Here is a 23,601-nt window from a genome sequence, read left to right on the forward strand (position 1 = left end):
ATTAAGTGTCACATGTAATTTCACAATGGTCGCAAAACTTTTCAGCCAAACAGTTCCTTTGATTCCTCCATTTGAGTAATGCAAGCAGTGGTTTTACCTGTACCTAGTCAACCGTTATGGCGAATATCAAGTCCTTAACAAACACTAATCATGTGTGACCTGCTGAAGCTAGAATTTAAATGAATTAGTTGGCCGATACTCTTTATTTCTCCCTAAAATAGATATAAACACACTTCGCATCGCTATTTATTGCGTGACGATTTTTCCGGGACCAGATCCAACGACGCTGAATAAATATAACTCAGACTCTATATGTTACCTATTTATTCCTACTTTCAGTAGAAGAACAGTGAGAAGAAGATTCAGCTTTAAGTACGGCCTTGATGCGATAATATTTTGGGTTACTGAATACAGGGCCCACTGTGACTACCGTTGCCTATTGTATGAATATAAAACTACAGGTTAAAAAGAACTGTCAACAGTGAAGATATCCTACTCAAAGCTGTAATCTTTTTTCTCTATGTTTTTCTTTTTTGTTTGCGCAACGCAAGAATTCCATTCGAACACTGAACCTAGTTTATAAAAGTATTATGCTATTTAAACTAATTACAAAACATACATTCGAAGTTAGATCTTAATTGATATATAGTTCGTTTATTTACAATGTTTGGCCAGCTAGAGTCTCCGGAGTTTACTACTACATATATATTATATGTACAAGATATCTCGCTGATAAGCTCAATTAATTATTAGTCAAATTGTTGCCCCCTCATTCATGAATAAACGCTTGAGATTTACATTAATGAGAAAAATATCTGGAAATGTTAGAGTTGCAATTCAATTAGCTAATCCATAAGTTCAAAAGTTAGGCAAAAAGGCAACCGAACTTGGAAACTGATTACGCACGATAAGTAGCTCTGTGAATGAAGTTTTTTCCCCGTGAACGACATATTTTACCAGAACAGATGATCTGCAGTTGTGCTTGTCGTAAATTCGGCGGAACATTTTTTATCGGCGTTAATTTCAATATTGTCGCCTGTACCATAAGTACATTATTGTAGTTGCGGTAGTGTCTCCAACATTAGCGCTTGTCACAGGGCCTATTCTGGTAGAACGGCAACAATAACAACAACAACAACACGTCGAAGTAAAAAGGTGCAATTTTAAGTAAGCTCACCCGTAGAGAAATGTGCTTACGGTTAAATTAACTCTATTGGCAACAAATATCACCGTTATTTACGCTGTTTTATAGACTGATAATAGGTTTCGCTCTGGACGTTATGTCTTCGATATCATTTGCACTGCGACGCCGTCATGAAATGGCAAACCTTTTCTAGGTCTGGACTATTCACGAGAAAACGCTCCATAAGCAGCTACTCGTTCTTTCGAAATGGCGTATAGCTAATACTAGGCAAGTTTTCCTTTGCTAACCGCTTGCAGCAATCTTCATTAAGCGGGTTATCATTTAGGCGAATCTCGCAGTTGAGCTGCTTGAGCCGGTCCAACTCCACATCTAGATGACAATATCCAAAAGAAAGAAAGCCAATGAGAATATATAACACAGGACACGTGAAAAACGTTTATTGTATATACACTAATACTATGTGACATGGGTAAAACAAAAATATCAATAGGATGGATGACATGGAGGTGAATATTTGATCTTGATTCTATTAGCTTTCAGCTCGCAGATGATTACTCCTGTAGATGGATGCCACAGAAACGCTGGGTCGGCCATTTACGTACCTGCGATATAGTTATTGCTCAGATCAAGAAAACGCAGTTGTGGCATCCTGTAGATGCACCAGGGTATCGACATGAATTCGTTTTTGCTCAGATCAAGCCTCGAAAGATTTTCCAACGCTGAGGTTTCATCTGGTAAAGCACATAGTCTGCAGTTTGCCGCATATAAAATACATCAATTAACGTAAGTATAGCATCAAAGAACTACCAAAAAGTGGAGCCTAGTTGTTGGCTCGAGCTCAAACCGCGTAGCGATCGTTCGTTGTGTGCCGGTTTACATTATCATTGGCTTTCCTGTTCAAGAAATTCCACTTATTGACCTTTATGTTTTAGAACGCTGTCGAACATTATCAAAAAATAACTAAACACTAGAAAAGAAATAGTCGTTTTTGAGAATCATTGATATAACAAATGATGGTGATGTTGCGGGCGTGCTAATGCGCTAATCAAGAGAGTAGCTGTTCCTATTATATCTAAATACGAAGTAACATAAGTAGCTTTTATGAATAGGTTAAATTTTAAAGTATACCCATATCTTCCCCCCGGGTTACTACCCGGACGTCAGGTTGGAGTTTACGGATGCCGAGAGGCAACTAACTTACCTGTTCGATGACAGATTGAGCGAATTTATGTACGAGAACTTCTGAGGAAGTTTAGGAGTGATTTTGCGAAGTACGTTTTGTGACAGATCGAGACTCTCTAGTTGGGTGTTGCGCAACAACATGAAGACTGCATCAGGGAACGACGCCAGGAAGCAGGACGACAGATCTGTAAACGAATAATGAATGAAGATGTTTAGCATTGCGGTGAGCTCGCTGGACGTATGTAGGAGGCTCACAATATTAAAAGCGTGAATCTGACAATGGATCTATGGTTCGCGCTAGCTTTAATTAAAACTAAATGAATCGTACGTGTGCTTCCTCTGCTAGGTGCTAGTGAAATCAGAGGACGTTGCTTTAAGCTTCAATGTAGAAAATTTTGTGCTCGAACCAGCGTTAGTTCGGAGTGGATCAGATAGAAGCGGTGAAGCACGCCAAGCCATAATCAAATTACACAAGAAAAACAACTTTTCGAGTAATCCGACATGAGATTTGTTGTTTTTCTAAAGATTGGTACTAATGTATCCGCTGAGGGCGTGGCGTGTGTGGCGATGTGCTATTATACTTCAAATTCATTACGGGTATCAAATGTTATGGTGTTCAAGCTGCAACGAGTCGACATTAACAACTCAAACTATTTAAAAAATTGCTGAGTCTCGACGGGGAGTATGATCCGGAACCTTACGGCTGCGAGTCCGGTGGCCTACGCATTCCGCTTCGATTATATTTAGAAAACGATATTTCACAAATCAGTGTATTTGGTATCGTTGATTAGATCTAGCATACATTGAATATATAGGATCTCAACAAAGTTTTCGAACTTGACAGTCTGGCCAATATTGTGCAGCACGAACAGGTTGTATACATCTGTTTATTAAAATTATGTGAAATTGGCACGTATGTATATCGTATAGTTCAACATGCGATGGCTCTGGCTGACACATATTATTTTCGTTCTAATTCCGTTACGCTTTAACACACGCTTTTCGCTGGTAGGATAATATCTTCCACCACAGTTACCGAATTATCCTAATTCTTTTCGTCGGTTCGCTTGCTGTTGAAAAATAAAAAAAGCACCATCTTCAAAATCTGACAATGCCCTATTTATGATTGTAGAATAAGCCCGAGCTGATTTCGCAATACGCTTACTATTTGCGCAGTTATGAAAGATTCAGGTGTGAAAAATGCTACCTGCTACCGATATTTGTCGTATAAAATACGTAGCTAAAAAAAATAATAATGTATAAACTTATTTGCAATCTCTTTCAATGTTATCTTGACGTTTCATTGAATGGATTTCAATTTATGAGTCCATCGTCACATTTATAGATTTGCAATATATCCTTACATCGATCGATGTTAGAAAAGTACTGGTTTTTATCTTTTATACACTACATTAATTATATATTACAAAGTCCTAAATTCCCACCTCAATTTTCAATTAAAACTAATATTTGAAATATAATTGAGGTGCTGTTATTAACTTGGCGTAGATTTCCGTTTGACTAGCGTCAATATCCCTATTCATCCTTATATATCATATATAGATGGACGACTACCGCGCAAAAAAATAGTAAATTGACAAAAAAAAAAAACCGACGATATGTGCTGTGTCTAGAACAAGCCTCTCAAGCGCGTGTGAGTGAAGGACTAAGCCAGAGTGGAACGGAAAGAAAGCGATTCTTCCAACCAGACATTTTGGCTTATATCTTTGGGGTGATGGCAGCTGTTTCCGTATTTGGCGGGCATCTGATGTGCTTTATTCTTTCCCTTCTTTTCCCATTCCTAGGCCCTAAATCCCTCGACTTTGCCCTTTAGCAGTGTTACTAAAAAAAGTTGCACCCACTGCGCGTACATAAGTAGCGTTTTTACAGCGCCTTGTTTATTAACCGGTGCGGGACGTTGGATGTTGAGGCTAGTAAAACGATAACACCAATACGCAAAAACGAAAACTGAGAACTTCTTTCCCAAGACTATATTAAGTTCGTCTATTTTTCTCTCAATTGTGCGTAATCCTGATGGACGCATACTACTTACTCACGTAAGGCTGCAACTTCATAATCTGAGTAAATGTCTTCATGGCGATGCTTCAAAGCATGCCAAAATGTTTACAATTATTTTAAAGTATTTTTGAATTTTCTACTCGCCATGTATCGACATTTATCGAACATCAAGCCATATAAAAACTCCAAAACTCTTTCAGTTGCCGATCCGAGCGCTTCTTCATAAACATGTACACGGCCTCATAGACTGAACGAGTAACACGCTCCTCGTTTAGCCGATTGCACACCTTAGTTATCTAGCGAAAGTGATATTCCAGCATTGACCTGTTTTGTCAGTCGATGGACACTGCACAGACGTTCCTATCGCCTTGGCCACTTTTGTGGGCATGGAGCAGAACCTGTGCTTGTGACGGATTTTCAACGTTACTATCTTCAGTTCAGACAACCATAGACACGCATGCTAAACGAATGTAGAAAAATCTTGTGATGCAAACAAAAACAGCAACGATAATCACAACTGGTCAATTTTCGGGATCTGGCGGCCAAAATGGTCTAGCCCAGTATTAGCCAAGTTTCACTTTTGCAGCTGCCAGGGCTTACGATCAATCACGCTGCCACTTCTTTCGGTTAGCAGCTCAAACCGTTATCTAGCAATAATATCCCACATTACCTTGCTAACTGCAAGCCGTCGTGCCTCTGGGATCGCGCGAGCGGCAGACCCAATGCTGATCCTACCAGTACAGCTACCGCCGTCACCCGCGTAGAGACCCAGTCCGCGCTGCATCTATGGTCAGTTCTAGAGCGGTACGTAATAACACTGCCCATCTGGGATACTTTAACTGCTGAAAAGGGTTCGCACAGTTACTGTGCATACCATCACACCCGTATGTACCGCCCTCCGTTACGACGCAGGTAAAATGAAGTGACTGCGAAATCTCGTCCCTAGACAATTTTTTACGTGCTTTCGTACACAGTAGCCACTGTCGGCTTGCAATTTGAATTAGGTGCTATAAGATGACCAGATGCGAAGCCGCCTTTTGCTATCATTGTCAGTTATATAGTCCTGTAGCTTTTGCCTCACGCCGCCTACAGAACAGCAAGTTTACAACTGACGGCCAAATCAAACCGGGCGACAAGTCTAAGCCCCGCTTAACTAACAAATATAACAAAGCTTTAAACTCGTTGAAAATGTTTGAGAAGTAGTGGTAGTGAAGTGGTAATGTTGAACCATCTATTCAGCTAAGTGTTTTTAGCAATCAATTATATTGTGAACAGTAAATGCCCGGTTTGAAAAACACACCGAAAGATAGCTTAATATAACGTAAGGAAGGAGCGGTAAAAATTTTCAGCGGGAGCGCATGCCTGTATGAGAAGTACGCGAATCAGAGGCGCCATCTATCTTGAGGCCGAAACAGTACTTTTGCCATTAGGTGAGTCATAATGGAAAACTGTATCTCAAATGTAGCGGCGACATTTCTTATCCAGATATCTAACGCGTAAATCACCCTACATAATAGATATTACCGTCAAGAGCGTATCAATCGTCTACGCAGACGGTATTGCGTTGATATTGGTATGAAGATGAAAAGCGCAAAGAATGCCGAATATTGTGTCGTTCAAAGAGATTTAGGGTCTAGTTGAAAAACGGCACCTGATATTGTTCGGATGGCGTACTGACGTCAACGAATTGCTACGAAGTGGGTACAGGGGACAAATCAGAATCACAGGCAGCGAAAGCGGCTTTTGTTGTCTGCAGTGCCGAAAACACTTATAGTCGGTGTTGACAGTGATCTTCGCACAATGCCGTAATAGCTGCTTCGGGAACAGCCATTCATTGACTATCAATGCTCATAGTCGTCTTTGTGACCGGACTGATTATTAATTTAAGGGGGCCAGTGTAAACGCAAATATCAGGTATTCAGCGCACCTGACAGATAGCTCACGTTCGGGCTTCGGATAACGGGCCAGAGTTGGGCGGATAATATAAGCGCTATTTACGTACAATCAGTCATCATTAGGATGCCCCATCTGTCTATTGGTTATAGGGAGTGACGTTCGAGCAGATTAGCTTGTGATTAATGTATCATTAATAACATCCAGTTGATTATTATCAAGACCGTTGTCAATGTCGTAAGGTTCTTCTTATTTAGAACTTAATCAAATCACCCCACAAAAATCTACCATATCATTACATTCCATGTTCTCCATAGGTGGCCTCGTTATGAATGTGGTTCCTGTAATTTGGATAATCGTAGTTTAGGGGCGTTACGATTTAATTGCGGGGTACCCGTTCGTATGGCAAAGCATCTAGATGGATGCCCACGACCGAAGCGTGTTTCAGCCAGCTCCCGTTCATTCAATTTAAAAACATACGAATTTAATTTATCAGCACTATACAAAATCTTACATCATGAATCTGTGTGCTGCCCTCCCTGAGCCAGCAAATGCCGACTATATATTTGCAAGGAATCGTTTGCCTACCGTTAGTTATCTCGATGTTGAGCCACAGTCAACAACCCAGTCAGCCAACTAGATGGTGACGCCATTACCACAAAAACTACAGGTTGTCAACTGATTTTATTTGGTTATGCTGATCTGCTCCGAAATCAATTGAAGACCGCGGCGAAGAAGCAAGCAGGGTACCGTTGGTCACTTTGCTGTTCTTTTGTTTGTTACCTAAGATCCCCTGATCGGACTGACTTCTCGAGGTCGTAGACATATTTATCTGTCTGTTGAGGTAATGCTAGATCTGTTTTTCATCTTGGGTTGCATTTTTACGCTTGTCCGATATCTCTGATATTACTATGTATGGAGAGTTATCCGCGTTTTGTACGATTTGATAAAGATAGGTGTACAGTAAAAAAAACACACCAATATATTGTCTATGCCGGACGCTTTTGACGTCCATTTTCTCCATATGAATTTTTATGGACAAATACTGCTGTATTCTGATACGCTTTGGCCTAAGCATAGTTTCCTTTTTTAAGAAAACCCGTGTAGTATATGCGCTTGTTTTAGCTAGTACTGAATAGTGTTTGTCTAAATGGTTTTGTAAATTTAAGAATATCTGCGCTTCGTGTTGTTCAGTGGCTGTTATATGTTAAATCTGTGAACGACGTCTAAAACAAGTTGTGTTACAATGCTGTTCTTGTTGCACGAATAAACATGCTCCGTGTTGAAGTCTACCTGTGTAGCTTGCAAGTCTACATTGGCATGTAGCCAATGGAACCGGGCCTGATTTCCACACAACAATCAAAGGAGCGTATCGATAAAAAGAAAACTGAATGGCGCGCCACCCAACAAACGCTGAAGTATTTTCAGAACCCATTGACAGAACACGTTTGCCAAATTCCGCAACGTTATAACGATACACTCACTCGACGGATACCTTTAGCCAAATAGTATAAAGAGAAACGAGCGTAACTGTATGATATGCAACACGATGTCGTCGTATACGTGCTTTTCTGTGGAAAGTCGGTTGGCCAGTTAAATAGCGTCCAGATTGTTTAAACCTTTCAGGGCCTGTTGGTGCCTAGGAATCTTTTCCGCAAAACATAATTTCTCTTACGTTGTTTATTCATTTATTAATACTATTTTCATAAATGCCATCACTACCCAATACACAGTGCTGGCTCGGTCCAATAGTCACCATTGAATCTCACATGTGTGCAACTCTAGACTACACCTAAATTGATTTTACGCATGATATTTTCTGCCCCCGAATGGTACTGATAGTACCGTTGATAAATTAATTTTATTTAAAAAGGGTGTCTCTAGCCATTTCAAACCCGAAATTTTTAAAAAAACGCCACTTCTTTCCCGTCTTTGTTTCTTCTGGCGTTCCAAGATTGCTTTCGTCGTAGCCAACCTCTTCGGCGTTGATACATTAAATCATGGCAACTATTTACCCGAGATAAACACGCGAACACATGTAAACACGATATACTACACACATGCACGCATGCATAAACACACACTGGCGCGTGCATCGATACCGATGGTCAATTGAAACACGATTCAGAAACAAAGAGGCAAGAAGGAAGCAGGCCTAATAGGTATCGCGGTACCTGTGTACCTTTTTACTATGGTGAGGCCAGCATAAGGTGAAAAAGAATCAAACTTGGGATTTGGACCGAGAAATAGTAATGCAAGAAGGATGGGGTAACGTTAAGTTGGGTCTCTACCCTATATAGCGATGTATATTTGTATCTCAGTTTGTCTGTTTCCATCTGCATGATTTTCTAGAGGGAGAAATTGCCCCGACTGTTAGGCAATCGAGTTGCACCAGAACAGGCAATACAAAAATAGCATCTGTTGCCGCCTTTGCTGTAAATCACCGGCTCTAATGTTGAGGTTAGTATTGGTAACTAAGTAGCCTTGTCAAGAATTAATTTCGTTTCTTCTATGGCGATGGCTGCAGCGGCAGAGCAGCGCAGTGAAAACGCCAACTGCCGTCTTCTCAAGGAATGTTCAGTAGTTAGTTCGTCAATAGTTTCGTTCGTTGGCTAAATAATGGCACGATAACATACTACCGCAAAAACAACGTTGTATTTTGACTGTTTATCTGTCTGCATGCTTGTCTGTTCGGCTTGTCTATGGTGTATTGGAGGTAAACTGATGACAGCAGCAGATATAGAAGCATAGATGTCGGATACTTGTTATTAGGGTAAGGAGTGATAGGGTATTTAACGATCACGAATGACTCTGCCATATAGAGCCAAAACAATATAGATTGATTGATCGATTGATTGACGGGCTGCTCATGCAATGGCCTAAACGAATATTTGTGCGTCTGAAGTTTTTTTATTAAGCATTTCTATATGTCATGTTCTACATGTTATTCATTATGGCTATAGTAAAGTGCTGGCAGGACGTAGATCGTTATTGATTTTGAGTAGGACCTTTCTTAATTTCCGTGCGTTGTATTCGATGCAATGAGCAAAAAGTTTTCCTAGAAAAAATCGTTGTTTGTGGGTCAGTGCATTCAGGCTAAAAATAAATATGAGGGAGCAACAAAAGGTCTTCGGTTTGAGCAGACTGCATCCTGAATTGTTAGGTGACTCCTTTTGTAAATGAGCTTTTTTTTTTTTTACATGCTCTAACCATTAACAACGCATGCTTGCGGGAATTGATTTTACGGTGAGTTTCAATACACGTAGGTGTAACGACAAGTAAAAACTAAAAAATATGATAGTTACAAGTTTAACTCGATACCAAAACAGCGCGATTTATCTATTATTTATTTATCTATATATCTGGCCTCCAGGGCATTTGTAATTAATGTATTTTACATTCTAAACGATTGGTTATGGCGTGATTGTTTAAGTATTCATGATCTTAAGCACATATACTATGAAGATCATTACGCAGCCGCTTTTTTCATATCGTTTCGTTGACTTCTGTTTCATTTGGGCTATATTAGCATCTTCGCCAAGTTAGCGAGCTTTTATTGTTTAACACATATTATCTGAAATTACGTATATTGATTAAATAATAATAATTAGAATATGTAGCTTACCCAGTTTCTGGTTTTCAGTGGCATCGTTGCAACGTAAAACAACGCGCACAACATCCTTTTCGGCAGAGCTGATCGTATCCTGTAGACTCATGATGATCGCCATATCGTAACGAGATGAAGTAAGGGATAGGTACACCGGAGCTTGTATCACACACGCAGCCTATCACGCTTTTCCACCGTGAAAGCTCACAGAAATAGAAAGCAGTACACACAGGCTCTGCCTCTGTGTAACGGTAAATCTAAAGAGTGTATCTAAAAAAACTACTGATGTCGCATAAGGACTGTCTTACAGAAAGGTCGTCGTCTTCTTCCTTTCGGATAACCGTAGTTCGGATAGGATAACTCGAATTCAATACGTTGTTTCAATCATCCGCTTCAGAAATTTACAGAGTCACCCGTGCAGGTACGTATAGATCAGTGGGCACTATGTAGCGGACGTATATGCATGTGGTAACGTTGAATCCTCTGAGTGAATCATTTTATCGAGTTGTTGGAGCCCAGTTAAAGAAAGATTTCAAGCCAGTTAAATTTAGTAGCTGATTGACTTAGCGTTACTCAACCCACTTAACCAAAGTAACCACCTAAGGGTTTTTTGTTGACGTACGCTGTTTACGGAGCGGTGCTGCTCGCGATGGCTCTAGAGCAAACTATTCATTAGTTGCGTAGGAAACGGCCGTTACTCTGCATCCGTTAACAAAACAAGCCCAACTTCGAAAAATCGCGCACTCTTTTGCACAGTTGCTCCCCCACATACTATCACCATTAACAATAGTCGCACACTACCGCGAATAAGAGCGTATCACTAAAGCAAGGTTCGCTGCAGCGACAACTCGCCGCTGTGACTACGGAAACTATAATACCAGCATCTTCTCCAAGGGTGGTTTGCGCGTTTGCTAGACAACAGAAGCGATTCGCGCGCAGTTCAGCCTCTCAGCTATTGTAGACGGCTCTTTCCATAGTTTTTTTGTCGGGCAGCAGTAGTCGCTATGTGCGCGATACTGCATCTCAAATATATGTAAAGTTACGGTAGGCAAACAGACGTCCTTACCACGGCGGTAATTACCCACCCCACTACAACACTGACAACTACTGTTATGACTGACATTGGCAGACAGAGACGCGTACAGATGCAGAGAATGTCGCTAACTAGTAGAACCTTACCGTTATCGCTGCTGTTGCTCGTTTATCTCCAAAACCAATGGCAAATGGGGTGCAACACTATTTTGGCCACGACTCTGTTGCTGTCGTAGCCGCCCTACGCAAATTGTTCGGGTAATATTTTGGCGTCTTGTCTAATAACAACTGTCTGTCTATCGTAACATGTATGACTTACTTGGCCGATCTGTCAGTCCGATGAGGGTTCGCTTCATAACTGGAAAAAAAAAAAAGCTGCTCTTGTCCTTGTAGGATGTAGAAACGATTCATATAACGTGGATTTGGGTTGCACAACATTTTCAGTATAACTAGACCGCTCTCCAGTACATCGATAGTGGAAATGCTGTTCAATCAGTTGGTGTCCTTGTGATTACTTCCGAGTATTACGAACGGGAATGGACCTATAAATGGGGGATTGAATCGCCTATCCACGCACTCATATACTAAGTTACAGGATTCATCTGTTGATATTTTTCCCGCACGCAGGATAGCTCTCTGTTCATTCGCACCGTCTGTACATTTCAATGAACCGTGTCACAATAATTGTCATCGGTACATTGTATGGCAATCATCCGAAGTTAATTGCAGGTTCATATTGAAGGATTAGCTCTCCACATCATCAAACGGAACTATGCCCAGTTGGAAAAGTGTCTCGGTCATAAATGAGGTCTGATCCACAGTTTAACACCTATAGCCTGAACGATTTCGACGAATCGTCATCCTATAGGATTACGTAAATTATAATAATATAATAAATAAATAAATAGGCTACGTAGGATTACGTAGCCACGGAAAATCGAAGTATTCGCTACGCGTGTACAATGTCATAATGATACACCGTGTGCCTTAAAAGTATAATTTCCTATAATGCTTGAATGAATTTGTTAAATGATATACTTCAAGCATCGATCATATATGGGCCGATTTTTTTCGTACCTTTTAGCCCATTTACAAGGAGGAGTACCTTCGCTGGCCCATTGTTACACCGATCCCAAACAAAGCGATGATGGAAAATGGGTACGAACAGCAGAACATAAACATCATATTTGACATTGGTGTCAATATCCGATCTGTTCTGTTTGTGAAGCAACACCAAATGGCTGTAGGAAGCGCTGACGAATAAAAGAAACACAGTTTCAATTTATAACTGATACGTTTGCATGAATTTACAGCACCGTTAACCTCACAATTAAGTGAAAAAGATCGTACAGAGTCTATCGGGGAAAAGGCATCTATCTGTATTAGATATAATCAAGTAGAAAAAAACCTCCCGTGCAGTTGTGATCGTATGGTCAAGCCTGTGCAGTGTGAGGGATCATTGAGTAGCAATGGTAAGTTAACTTATACTTAATGTCCCCAAACAGCATGAAGCACACGTCTAAAACGGTCGATCGTTACACAGTTAACTAACGACATACGAACGATTTACTTGCTTTACGTAGATTGACGTGGCAACAGTCCACACCCGCCGGTTCCAGTCTCGGCAGGAGTACCTGCTAATGGTTGTGCATCAAAGTTTTTCTTATTTTTTGCTGAAAATTCAAATCCTACTCCTGATTTCACTGTTTCCTGAATCCTCCAAGAATCCTTTTGTATCGACCAAATAAAAACTAACCGAAACGTTTCTTTTTTTTTTACTTTTCTTTAGTATTAACTTTTAGGATAATATATTCTTTCGGACTCCGAGCAGAAAATTATTTTATATTTCCAAAAAAACTAAGTATATTATTGTAGTTACAATTACGAATTTTTACATAACACAACGTAAAGTAAGAGACAGCCTTATGATTGAAGGAATAAGGCTAAACAAGGCTAAACAAGACTGCTTTAGACGTCAACAGATGGAGGCAAAAGCAGACGAATTACGCTCTCCTTGAGTCGCTCGGTGAAATCTGGCGTGAACGCCCTATGTCTTCTATAACATCTTATAATGGTTCACTGTAAATGTTGAAAATAAAAAGATAACTCATTGGAAAATTGCCTAATCATGTTGGACTTAGTATTTACTGAATGGAGCTTCTTAGTAAATAATTGATTATTAAATATATATATATATATTACAAATAATATAATAGGTTGTGACTATGACAATGACTAATTGAAATTTAAGCTACGGTTTGTTGTTACCAGCGTCTCCTATCGCAAATCACAGCCCGCACCGCAGACTACTACACCAACCTGACGGCTTACTGTATCAAATAAGAAGAACAGCGAGTTACCAGTGCCAAAACCATTCTTTATCAAGATAATGGTCTTGAATGAAGCTGAACATAGGCTGTACCTTCCATACGAAGTCTGGTCTCTAATTGAGCTTCACGGCAAGCGATAATATAGGTAATGTTAAATCACGCGTACACTGTTATTATGCTGCCGAGAACCTCTTCAGTCTTAATTCAACCTACCTGTATTCAGTTTTTTTTTAATGTAGTTAGTAAGGATTACCTCCGCTGAGCTTTGAGTTATGCTTATTTCAATACAGATGTAAGGGCGGACGTGCAGAACTAGTCGAATTTCAATATAAGAAGGAAATTCATAGGTAGATTGGTTGAATTTGTTGTACGATCCGCTCTAAAATGAAAGTTTCAATAGAAAAATGAACACAAAGGACTAGGTCTTTCCCCGACTGTAAACTTTTTATTGTTAGATAGCATTTTTCTCCTTCTGCAATGGAAGGTTTAAGTTATCGAAATTATAACGAGCCGAACACAGGAAATATTGTTTTTAACCACTAACAAAATGATGTTATTGTTTTGCGCTCAAATGGTAAGCTTTCAAATCTCCTTTTCACAAACTATTTTTGCCATCAGTGTCACAATTTTTAGTCCTAGACATGACACAATCTTGCCTTTATTATTATCGTTTAACGTATCTAATCATCAGTTTTATTAGTGAAACCATTTTTATTTGGTACGAATGAAGCCGCTAAGTTCTACTTTTCAACCAACTCACCCAAAAAGAGAAAAGACTGATGGAGATAGGTAGGGGCATACCGCCAGCCCTACAGTCTCACAAAGAATAGGAGGGGCTAAAAAAAATTTTGCTATAAAGCTGAGGTGTTTAGAATCAGCAGAGCTTTTATTGTTGCACTATACACTAGCAAGGTTTATGGTCTCATAGTCAATATGAACGCTGAAAGGCAAAACGTTTAATAAATTGAAACGTGTGAATTCTTAGAAATCGTTATAATAATAATCATCTGATCATGCCAGCAAGAGTGACGTCATCATGATAGTCACATCTGCGTGATGATAGGACTTCGTTTACCAGCAAGACCCGCTATTCTATAATAGAACCAAAGAATCGTGCTGAAATGCACGATTCTTTGGTGGTTTCACTCTAGATATTTTAACATCAGTGCTAAAAATCTCGCCGGTAACCATGGCTAGCAAACCCCCCGTATATAAAATTGACTGTACTAGAAACATTTCCTTCTCCAAATAGAATCACTGGCTAGTATCAATAGTCTGATGAACCTCTTCGTTCGTATCCCTCGTCGACACATTCCTAGGAAGACGCATGTCGCGAAACGGGGATCCAGTTATCAGGTGTATCGTTCAGGAGTATGGACTAAGGGTTATCGATTACTGGAAGCAGAAGAGGAGGCTCCATCGATCGGGAGGGAGATCGTATAGCTGCCTCAGCTGAAATTCTGATGAATAGTCGGAACAGCGGAAAAGTTGATCAAAATATACCTGGATTCGCTATGAACATATTATCAGATAAAACATGATTTTGGAATCTGCGGCAGCTTAGTTAGCGATAAGAAAATTATGACGATTAAGGCGCTGGTTAATTTCCCACTTTTCGCTACCATACGCTGGTCTTCTTTTCAGGAGATAGATAGCGACGAACAATTCATTCCGGATTCGCAGCAGTGTAGCCAATACATATATAGATAGAGCGTGGGTTCCCTAACATTGGATAGTTCGGGTCCAAGCCCCACTGGACTATTGTTTGCAGGCAGCATTTGATGCTCTTATTCTGTCACTAGGGCCCTAATCTGCTGTTGAAATTAATAGGGCATCGATTATTAGTGCCATATGACAAGATAACCGCCATCTCCCATTTTCGGTGTCCTGCGTAGCCTCTGTTGAGACTCACCCTCCCCAGGAAGCAGTACTGCCACGCTCAGCAGTCGTTGTTACAATCGTTGTGGCATCGTCCAAGTGCTCTGACTCTCTCCAAGTAACTAATAACCGTTACAAACCATCAATGCAATCAGTCATTAAGCTTACGTTCCGCAGGGAAGCAGTCATCGTTGTTTACATAAGTATAACAGTCATTGACTCGCGCAAAGCAACCAGACAACGATGCAAGAAACAATTTGGTGACCAATCTGCTAGTGAGCCACTCCGGTCTGCCGATACGGTGACATTTCTTCTTTCCTTCAGCCAGTTAACAAAAACGACGAATAAGCCGCACATTCGCCCATGGTGGCTAAATGCCTTATGTATAGAGACATATCATTTACTTATTGCTTCCCGCCTTACTTTCAATCTGCTATGAAACAGCCGAAAGATGCCGGGACGACGTTACTATCCCACCGCTTACATTTTCATATATATAGCTGTGTGTTTCATTCATCATCACACTCGGTCACTGGCACTCCAATGCACAGGTATGTAACTAAAGTTGCACGGATACACGCACGCGTGACAGTATAGTACAAAGACAGCAGATACAGGGGGTTGTTCTGGATGGATCGGGAACGGGTTGAAAGCAACGCTGTAACCCATAACCGCTATCTGCTATGTGCCGTTCCATCACTGCTGCCTTATGGTAACTAAACTGTCCCCTACCCCTTCCCTCCTCCTCCGATTTTCTTTCAATTGCCTCATATATTATATGTAAAATGTATGAAAGTCGAGCTGATGATGAGATACTGCTGCGGTATGCCACTTCGTTGCTGAAGGTTTGTTCTAGCCCGAGTTTATACGGATGTTCTGTGTACGACATATATGTGGAAAACTCGCTTCGCCGGTGCCGACCTGTATCTATATCACCGCTGACCATGATGCTTGATCTGACCCTTTTACTTCACTAATTTATTACACTAAGCTTGTCTTCCACTAGTTTTCAAAACGGCAGAGCATTTTTAGTCGTGGCTCAGAGTGAACTTCACGTAAGAAAGTTTAGAAAGCTACCATGTGAAATCGGGCTAGTACTTTCGCGCAAACAAAGAGATGGTTGCGAGGGAAAGCTACTGTGTAATTTGCTATTCATAGAGAAACCAATGCATCTGTTCTCCTCTGCGTACCGTAGCAGCTAGTGGCTGTGGACAATTTTTCATCTTACCTTTCTATTTTCTACTCTTTGGTCAAAGAAGAAGAATTAGTGGTTTCTTCGACAGTCATGCCCTTGGTCTTCACGTAGAAGCCACAATAGTTTTCGGTCTAACTCGAAATCAACAGGCTCCATACTCCAAATTCGGACTGGACGAACTGGGCAATTCGAGCAAAAAGCTAGCTTAATTTGCTCGCTCACTACCGATGAAAATACACGTTCACCAATCAACGTACAAATTAATTTATACTTTTCAGCCACCCTATAACCGTTTTTAGAAAGCCGGCTCAGCATATGGTCCGTAAGGTTATTCAGGTTTATTTACCTCTTCGATCATCCGGTAGGTACAATCCTGATTCCACATTTTCACGACAAGTACATCTTGAACATTTCTAGTTACCTGTTAAAGAATAATATTTACGTAAACATCTTGCAAGACGAAATTATTTTAAAATTCTTTTCGTATTTTTGCTTTTCTAAATTGTTCCTTGTTTCTAATGTTGTCTATTTTACTTGTTTCTATGGAATCTTAGCTACGGTTATAGTAGGCACCTTTGATTAGTACCACGCGGGATGTTAAACGCCATGTATGTGTTAAAAAGCATCAGTTGGCATTGAAAAAGTCTCTTTGTTACTTAAACGCTCGTCGGTTATTTTACTGGAACACACGTCTTCTACCATTCATTTTATTATACATAAATAATAATTTATAATCTTATGATTTAGCATTTGTCTGTGATTTTGTTGTCTCTACAACGTAAATAACAGTGGCGAAATAAGGAGAAATTTGAATGTAAAGGCCATTCAAATTTATCGTGGCGCAGACTTATAGATCTATCCTCTTATGAATGAAGTTCGGTCGAATTGAAGATCAACTATGTCTAGACATGCATGCTAATTGTTTATGGCAATTGAAACAAAGCTAACGCGACCATAGAACAGTGACTGAAAGGAAAATTAGATCGGGCGAACGCATATCTGAGAAGGGGATTTTAACGGTAGGATGTGTAAGCTTACTTAGTAAGTGTTTACAGAGTGCAAACATTCTATTAAGAGACGTTTTTTTGTCTCATCGTATATGTGTATGTATACAAATATATAGATATATATATATATATATATAACTCTTTATTATTTATCTTCAGGTTGACCATTAAATTAAATGCATTAAATTGCACTTGGTGCATTAAATTAAACCTATCAAACCTACTTGCCCAAAAAAGACATTGTCTTCTATCTTCATCTGATCATGCACCATGTACAGCGCCTAACCCACTCACCGACAAAAGGGGAATGAATCGTTTTAGCTATCTTCTGTTCTGTAACGTCGTGTGTGACCGACTTCAGCGACATGAAGCACTTATAGCTTGAGGAAACGTTTCGAGCACGCTTGTCTTCGCTTAATACCCTTGAGGCTTTCATGGCCCCATCATTGGCCAAGCACTTTCCTTTTAGCTATAAGGCAATTTCCCATACGCGCTTCTCACCCATCCGCCCGAACCCCATTCTTCGCTCGCTCATCGCCTATATTATTAAAGCTTTCGAAGATTGCACGGGGACAGCAAGCACTATACTACCCGCTTTTGCTGCGCTCAAAATAGCTTGAGGGCCGACGCCGAGGGCGGGCAATGGCTTGTAGTATCAGCAAAGGAAGACTATGCAACGATGACAGCCACGTACATTAAAAGAGCGATTTTTCGAGTGCCAGTGGAGTTGCAAGTAGCAAGCTCACGCTTTAGTTGGCTCTCAGTCGTTCGGATTCAACATAGCATATTAGCACAGGCCTCAAGATTGACAAAAACCTTTCCTCTAATCGAACGGACCTTTCGCTGCGCCTTACCCAGGTTCTTCATCGTCTTTTGCGATATTGAAGCTACATGATTTTCTAATAAGAATCAGTGATAGTACCGCGGCATAATATATGTGGTTATGTGAGTGAAGTCCATTTCTTTCATTGTTTCCTTGATAGGGCTCCTTCCAATACGAATACACAAAGACCGCGTTTGTTGTATGTTTGTAGCTGTGCTCCTAACGACAGTCGCCGCAAGTTTATATTCGTACTTACAACGTGAGGTGGTACAGATCAGCAAACAAGGGACCGAACACAGCTAGTGCTGATGGATTCTACAAACGACGTCCGGTCTTTCGCACCACTCTACCAGCAAAAGTGGGCAGGGGCAATCCGGCTTGCTTGTAAAGCTATGAAGCATCCTGACGGCTGGTGACCAATATAAAAGCAGGCCAGCCCTCAGAATAGGAAGAACGTGCGTGAGTCGACTCGGTTAGGTCTGTGTTCCTTAGGACATATACACACACACACACAGACGCGCAAACGTCGACGAGCTTATGCATCGGAGTCCCTTTCAAGGTGTCCTTTGAGAAAAAGGTGGTCCGGAGATAAGGGAAAAGACTCGTTTAAAGAGAAACCTGCGTTTCGTGGCTAGATTGGGTGGCTTGCGTATTTAAAGTGTGTATCGCTATTGAGCCAGCTAGTTTAGTTGATGATCTCGTTAAAGGCGAGCACCAAGCTTTTCTTTCGCTCCCGGTGCCGTCGCCCGCGTCCATTGCGACATATGGCATGGAGGAACGTTCCCTGACTGAAGACCTGCGAGACGGCTCGGTTTCGCCGGTTCCCTACTGACCCGGCCCTGCAATGTGTCTAATGAAAATAGCTCAAGCTGATACCCTACGGCTACAAATGCAAGGAACAGGCTTTGTCCCTTGAAGATTCATCCCCTAGGGATATCACTGACGGCTATCCGTGAGGAACAACAGAACATGGTGCTCCATAGGGACCGTATGTCGGGAGACAGTTTTTGTTGAGCAGCAACTGAGTTGATTTTCTTTCCTCATTCAGCTGCCACTGTGTTGTTATTCAGATTTTCACTGGCTGTCAGTCATTCAGCTACCAGCCATTGTTGTATTCAATGGTTCCTCGGATCCTTCCTTTCGAAACTGTATAATGGCACAAACAATGAGGGTACTAGACAGCAGACACATGACCTTATTCGTCAGGAATAAGAGAAATGAGGGGTACCGTTTTGGCAATCGACTCAACGTTTAAGATCCAATACGCCGTGTAAATAAGTAATAGATTTATTTTAGATCTAAATGAAATCTAAGTTAGCTACGAAAATTCCATCCTTCGGTAGCGCACATAACACAGACGAATGCTTTGTTCAAGGCTCAGTTACGGAGATCTCGAAAAGAAGCCTACTGATTTCCTAGCAAAAAGATCGTTGGAGGGATTATGACTGAGTCGCTGTCGCTGGGAGCTCACTTGCAAGAGAAGTCACAGAATGATCTGGTACTGCGTTTTACTACTATTTATTCCATATGTATCTATGGTGGAAAAACGTAGTTTGGATGATATACCTTTTAGTAGCATAATGCGCTGAAGTATCTTAACCTTTTATTTATAGCTACTATCCGATGATGGTATATTTGTACCGTTGCATTATTTATGCTGAACGACGAGTCAGTTGTCCTTCAAGAATTGCTTTCCGTTTAAACTTGTAAAAGAATGAGTGCTTAATGGATAAAACGATTTTCTAAACAGCCTAGGTTTATTGACGTATTCTCGAGATCTAACATAAAAGTTTTTATGGATCTCTCTAGTAATTAGAAGATAACGCTAGTTAAATATTAATTGAAGGGCGCAATTGTACTAAATACATACCGGAACTGCTGCGCCCCAATAGCCTACACATCCACTGTAGCGTTCTGGTATTGCTTCATAGAGGGATATAGTAGAAGAATGAGTCAAAGTGTCCAATGTGTCCGCACCATCAAAAAACGTAAAACACTATTTTTGGATAGCACCTGCTCGGACATGCAGTTCTCTGAATGTGAAGTTATTAGCCCCTGCTTATCAGTGAAATCATGAAGGATTTGCTCAGAAGTCCGTAAATATGGGCTGCTTATTAAATTATTAGAACAGCTTAAGGAGGCTTTCTTCGTCATTTACATAAGGTCTACTGAATCACTCTGAGCAGGCACTGTTCAGCGGTAACTGAAACAATAATCCGACTCGTCTGCAGAGTTTCCTACTCTTCTTATATAAGATAACCATTGTGAAAGCGCCTACACCGCCTTACGTTGTCGACGGTGTCCTTCAGCGGTTGCCGTGCCGCCCATTGGCTTAACGCCTCCTCAAATAGGATGAAGATGACGATAAGCAAAACCCTCGGCTGAATTGAAAGACAAACGGGCATCACTTCGTATGTAAGTGGATAGCAGCGAAGGTACGCAACAAGGTTATCTCAAACATTGAAAATATCTGTACTTACATATGAGCGCGTGCACAATTCGTTTTGTCGGGTTAAAACATTTCACACACTATACAAGCGCCAGATCGTTCACTATGAAGTGTAAGAGGACTTTTTAAAAAGCATAAATATTTTATTCCAAATTGAAATATACACCGTTATTTATGACTCTCGACCGGTTAGGTGGCACTATATTTCTTCTGTCTCTGTAGAAGTTGAAAATATGGGAGTAGATCAAAACTTGGAAAAGAAATATGACATTGCACTAAAATTTGAACAAGTTTTCTACTAAGTTTTTGGGCGAAATGATTATTCGTTGTACCAACATGTGGTAAGTATGGCTGATAAAGGAATGCCCCCAATTATAATTCCTGCATTTTTCTACCGTGACTCTTGCACTGCAAGACCGAGCGTTCTCGTGCATTGGAAGTGGTTTACCTTTTGTAGACCGATCGTGGCTGTCTAATACGAAGTTCGTTCCTCGAATTTTGCTGTCAGTACATTTCAGCCGAAGTCGATGAACTAGAATTCATGAGGTTGTAATAGGTGTAACCTGCATTAGACTGTCTGACAGACACATGAGTATTTACAGCTATACATTTGTTTACTACATCTACCCATCCATGTGGTCGCCTAGGATCATCGTAAAAGATCAGTTTATCATCATAAGTTACACCTCGATGTAAAAATGGTTCATCGTTGTAACGTGAGAGCAAAGCAAAGCCGTACAACACGCAGTGATCGGATATTTTCTAGCTTATTTATCTACTCACACCATGTTTAGACGTACATTAGGCCTAGCTGCTATGGTTCGTACGCTGAGTGGTATCGGCCCCTGCTACAGCTGTCAGCGTTTAGTTAGCGACTTTGAGAGATGCTCTTGGTCACTAAACAACGATTTAAAATCGAATTTAAATAATAAAAGGTTTATACGACGAGTTGTCTTTACCGCTGTAGTTCTAAGCCGGAGTTCGTATCCGTACGACTAATGCAGGGTAGTTTACTGATTCCTATGGCTTAGTGCAAGCTGCCCGTTCAAACCCTGAGCGACGATATCCCAATGAACGGTATCAACATCGAAGAAGTATAAGTGCATCTTGAAAATACAGAATATCCAGATTTGTCTCATTTCGTACTGAAAAACCTTATACGTTCAATGTAGTCAAGATAGTCTGGCCCTTGTGCACAGTTCAACCAAGAAATCGACCCAGATAAATCAGCTGGTCACTCAGCACTGAGCACTCGGAAAGTAAACGCATCCCGAATCAAGCCGGTTTCTGTTGATAAATATATAACCTAGGAAAAAGAAAAACGTTTTCAATGTTTTCTGCGAGACGCTGCATTTTATACCGTAGTTATTCGAACTAGGTAAACATGGGGCTATCGTTAATCTCTTCTGCTTATTGGCAATAAAGAACTCAACGAATCTGCAATAGATCACTACTCAAGAAACACAAAAACCTGTTTTGATGCAGGTAAATTTGATGCTTTATTAACACAGTGTATGTCTGATCACTTCCAAATTTGTTCATGTAAAACTTTTCTCTTAGGAACCTTGCATAGGCCGTGACCGATCAGAGGATCCCCGCGTCCCAAGTCCATTCTAGGTTAGCAGTAAAAACACGAAACAACAATTGCTATTAATGCCGTGATCATCATCATCATCATCATCGTCGTCGTCATTTTAATGGATATATATGTTATGCATACGCCATATCACTATCACCCTATAATAAAGTTATGTTATGGACATTAACATTCAATAAATGTCCTCCTTTCCACATCAGAGCTAAAATAAATTACTATTTTTACTTTAGTCTTCATTTCATTGGTAAATTTTACTGTTACCTGATGTTAGCTATTTTTATCTTTTTCATATCATCGAACGAAAAACAAGTCCGCACCTTAGACAAGCCTAACATCTATTTGACTTAGCAAATTGCTTAACCCCGAGCATGATCGTATCGAGTGTTTTGTGGTTGGATTACAATAGGTTACTTGCGTCGTAACGCTACTAATGTATCGCTTAATGGTATGCAGTTTCGGCTGGCTTCACGTTTATCCGTCCGACCGTGTGCGGTTCTATTGATTACATTCTCGTGTTTTCCCTGTCGTCCCCTTCCTCTTTAATCGGCACCCCGATGGCGGGAACTTCGTCAGTCTTGTAAATTTCTGTTTCCACTTCCTGGATTTCTTGAGCGCAAATTTGAAGCGGTCTGCTCGACGCCGCACCACCGCGTCCGTTCGTATGATCACCAGTACAAGCCTCTTTAGCCGTCGGCGACGCATCGTCTACCTTGGTCCGTCGGTCCTTTGTTTGTCCATGTTTGTTTTTGGATGTGGCCTCGGGGGAGTCGACGGAGTCTTTTGAGTCGAGAATACTTTTCGTTGAGCCCGGGCTAAGGACAAGCGAACTGCTGGCAGAGGTTGGAGAGTTACGGCCACTTCCGCTTAGCATCTCTTCAGAAAATGCAGAAAAAATGCCAAAGAATATAGAGAAAGCATATTAAAACTCATAAATGGAACCACAAGGCTGTTTGAGATGTTTTTCTTTTGAAGATCAGGGTAAGTTCTTTTTTGCTTTTGTTCTACGTGCCGGTTGAATGCGCCGTATACTACTTTCTCACGTTCCATTTCCAGTACTGCTGAAGCTGCGTACAAAGAAAGAAGTTGTAGTAATCAACTGACCTTTCGAACGCGGCAAAACTGTGCCATCCTTGGACCACGTGTACACGGTACGTTCACGCGATTTCGGTGGTGGCGTTGGCGCACAGTGGACGTGAATACCCTGGTCGTCTTTGGATTCGCCTGACTTCTGCGTTTCGCTGGCGGAGTAGCTCGAATCTCCCTCAGGACTCATTAACTCATCCAATGTTCCACTTCCTTCGACGAAATTCTTGCGCCTTCGTAAAAGCTCCTCTAAACCATCGCTTCTGGGCTTATACTGCATAAACGACAAAAGGTATGATAATGTTTTGCGCACTTTTTTTGGTGTTGTGAAAAATCTCAGTTTGCCTAACCATGATAATATC

General features: G+C 40.8%; 2 protein-coding genes and 1 long non-coding RNA gene across 10 annotated transcripts in view; 1 reads left to right on the plus strand and 2 right to left on the minus strand.

Moving 5' to 3' along the window:
- Nucleotides 1–620: 620 nt before the first annotated feature.
- Nucleotides 621–9,969, minus strand: LOC111270759 (uncharacterized). The gene is made up of 4 exons (XM_022851156.2): nt 9,864–9,969; nt 2,346–2,511; nt 1,747–1,892; nt 621–1,513 (listed from the first exon to the last, which is right to left on the minus strand). Exons 1-4 carry the CDS (start codon nt 9,964–9,966, stop codon nt 1,374–1,376), a joined length of 555 nt encoding a protein of 184 aa, XP_022706891.1. The 5' UTR covers nt 9,967–9,969; the 3' UTR covers nt 621–1,373.
- On the plus strand, nt 8,875–13,003 carry LOC111270760 (uncharacterized). 2 transcript variants are annotated; one of them, XR_015315070.1, is made up of 4 exons: nt 8,875–9,011; nt 9,882–10,266; nt 11,962–12,349; nt 12,813–13,003. It is a non-coding gene; the product is annotated as an uncharacterized LOC111270760 (long non-coding RNA). The 2 variants fall into 2 exon arrangements; XR_002686460.2 differs by having other exon boundaries at nt 11,962–13,003.
- A 9,030-nt stretch (nt 13,004–22,033) lies between these two features.
- The window catches only part of LOC111270751 (uncharacterized), an 83,918-nt gene continuing 82,350 nt past the window's right edge, over nt 22,034–23,601 (minus strand). For all 7 annotated transcript variants that reach the window (XM_086972615.1, XM_022851136.2, XM_022851135.2 and 4 more), the window contains 2 exons: nt 23,258–23,513; nt 22,034–23,029 (listed from right to left, as the gene is read on the minus strand). In XM_086972615.1, coding sequence (XP_086828741.1) covers nt 22,659–23,029; nt 23,258–23,513 — 627 coding nt within the window. In that variant the 3' untranslated portion in view covers nt 22,034–22,658. The remainder of the gene's footprint in view (nt 23,030–23,257; nt 23,514–23,601) is intronic.

This window comes from Varroa jacobsoni, unplaced genomic scaffold, assembly GCF_002532875.2.
Source record: "Varroa jacobsoni isolate VJ856 unplaced genomic scaffold, vjacob_1.0 contig00107, whole genome shotgun sequence".
NCBI classification, from domain to species: Eukaryota; Metazoa; Arthropoda; class Arachnida; order Mesostigmata; family Varroidae; genus Varroa; species Varroa jacobsoni.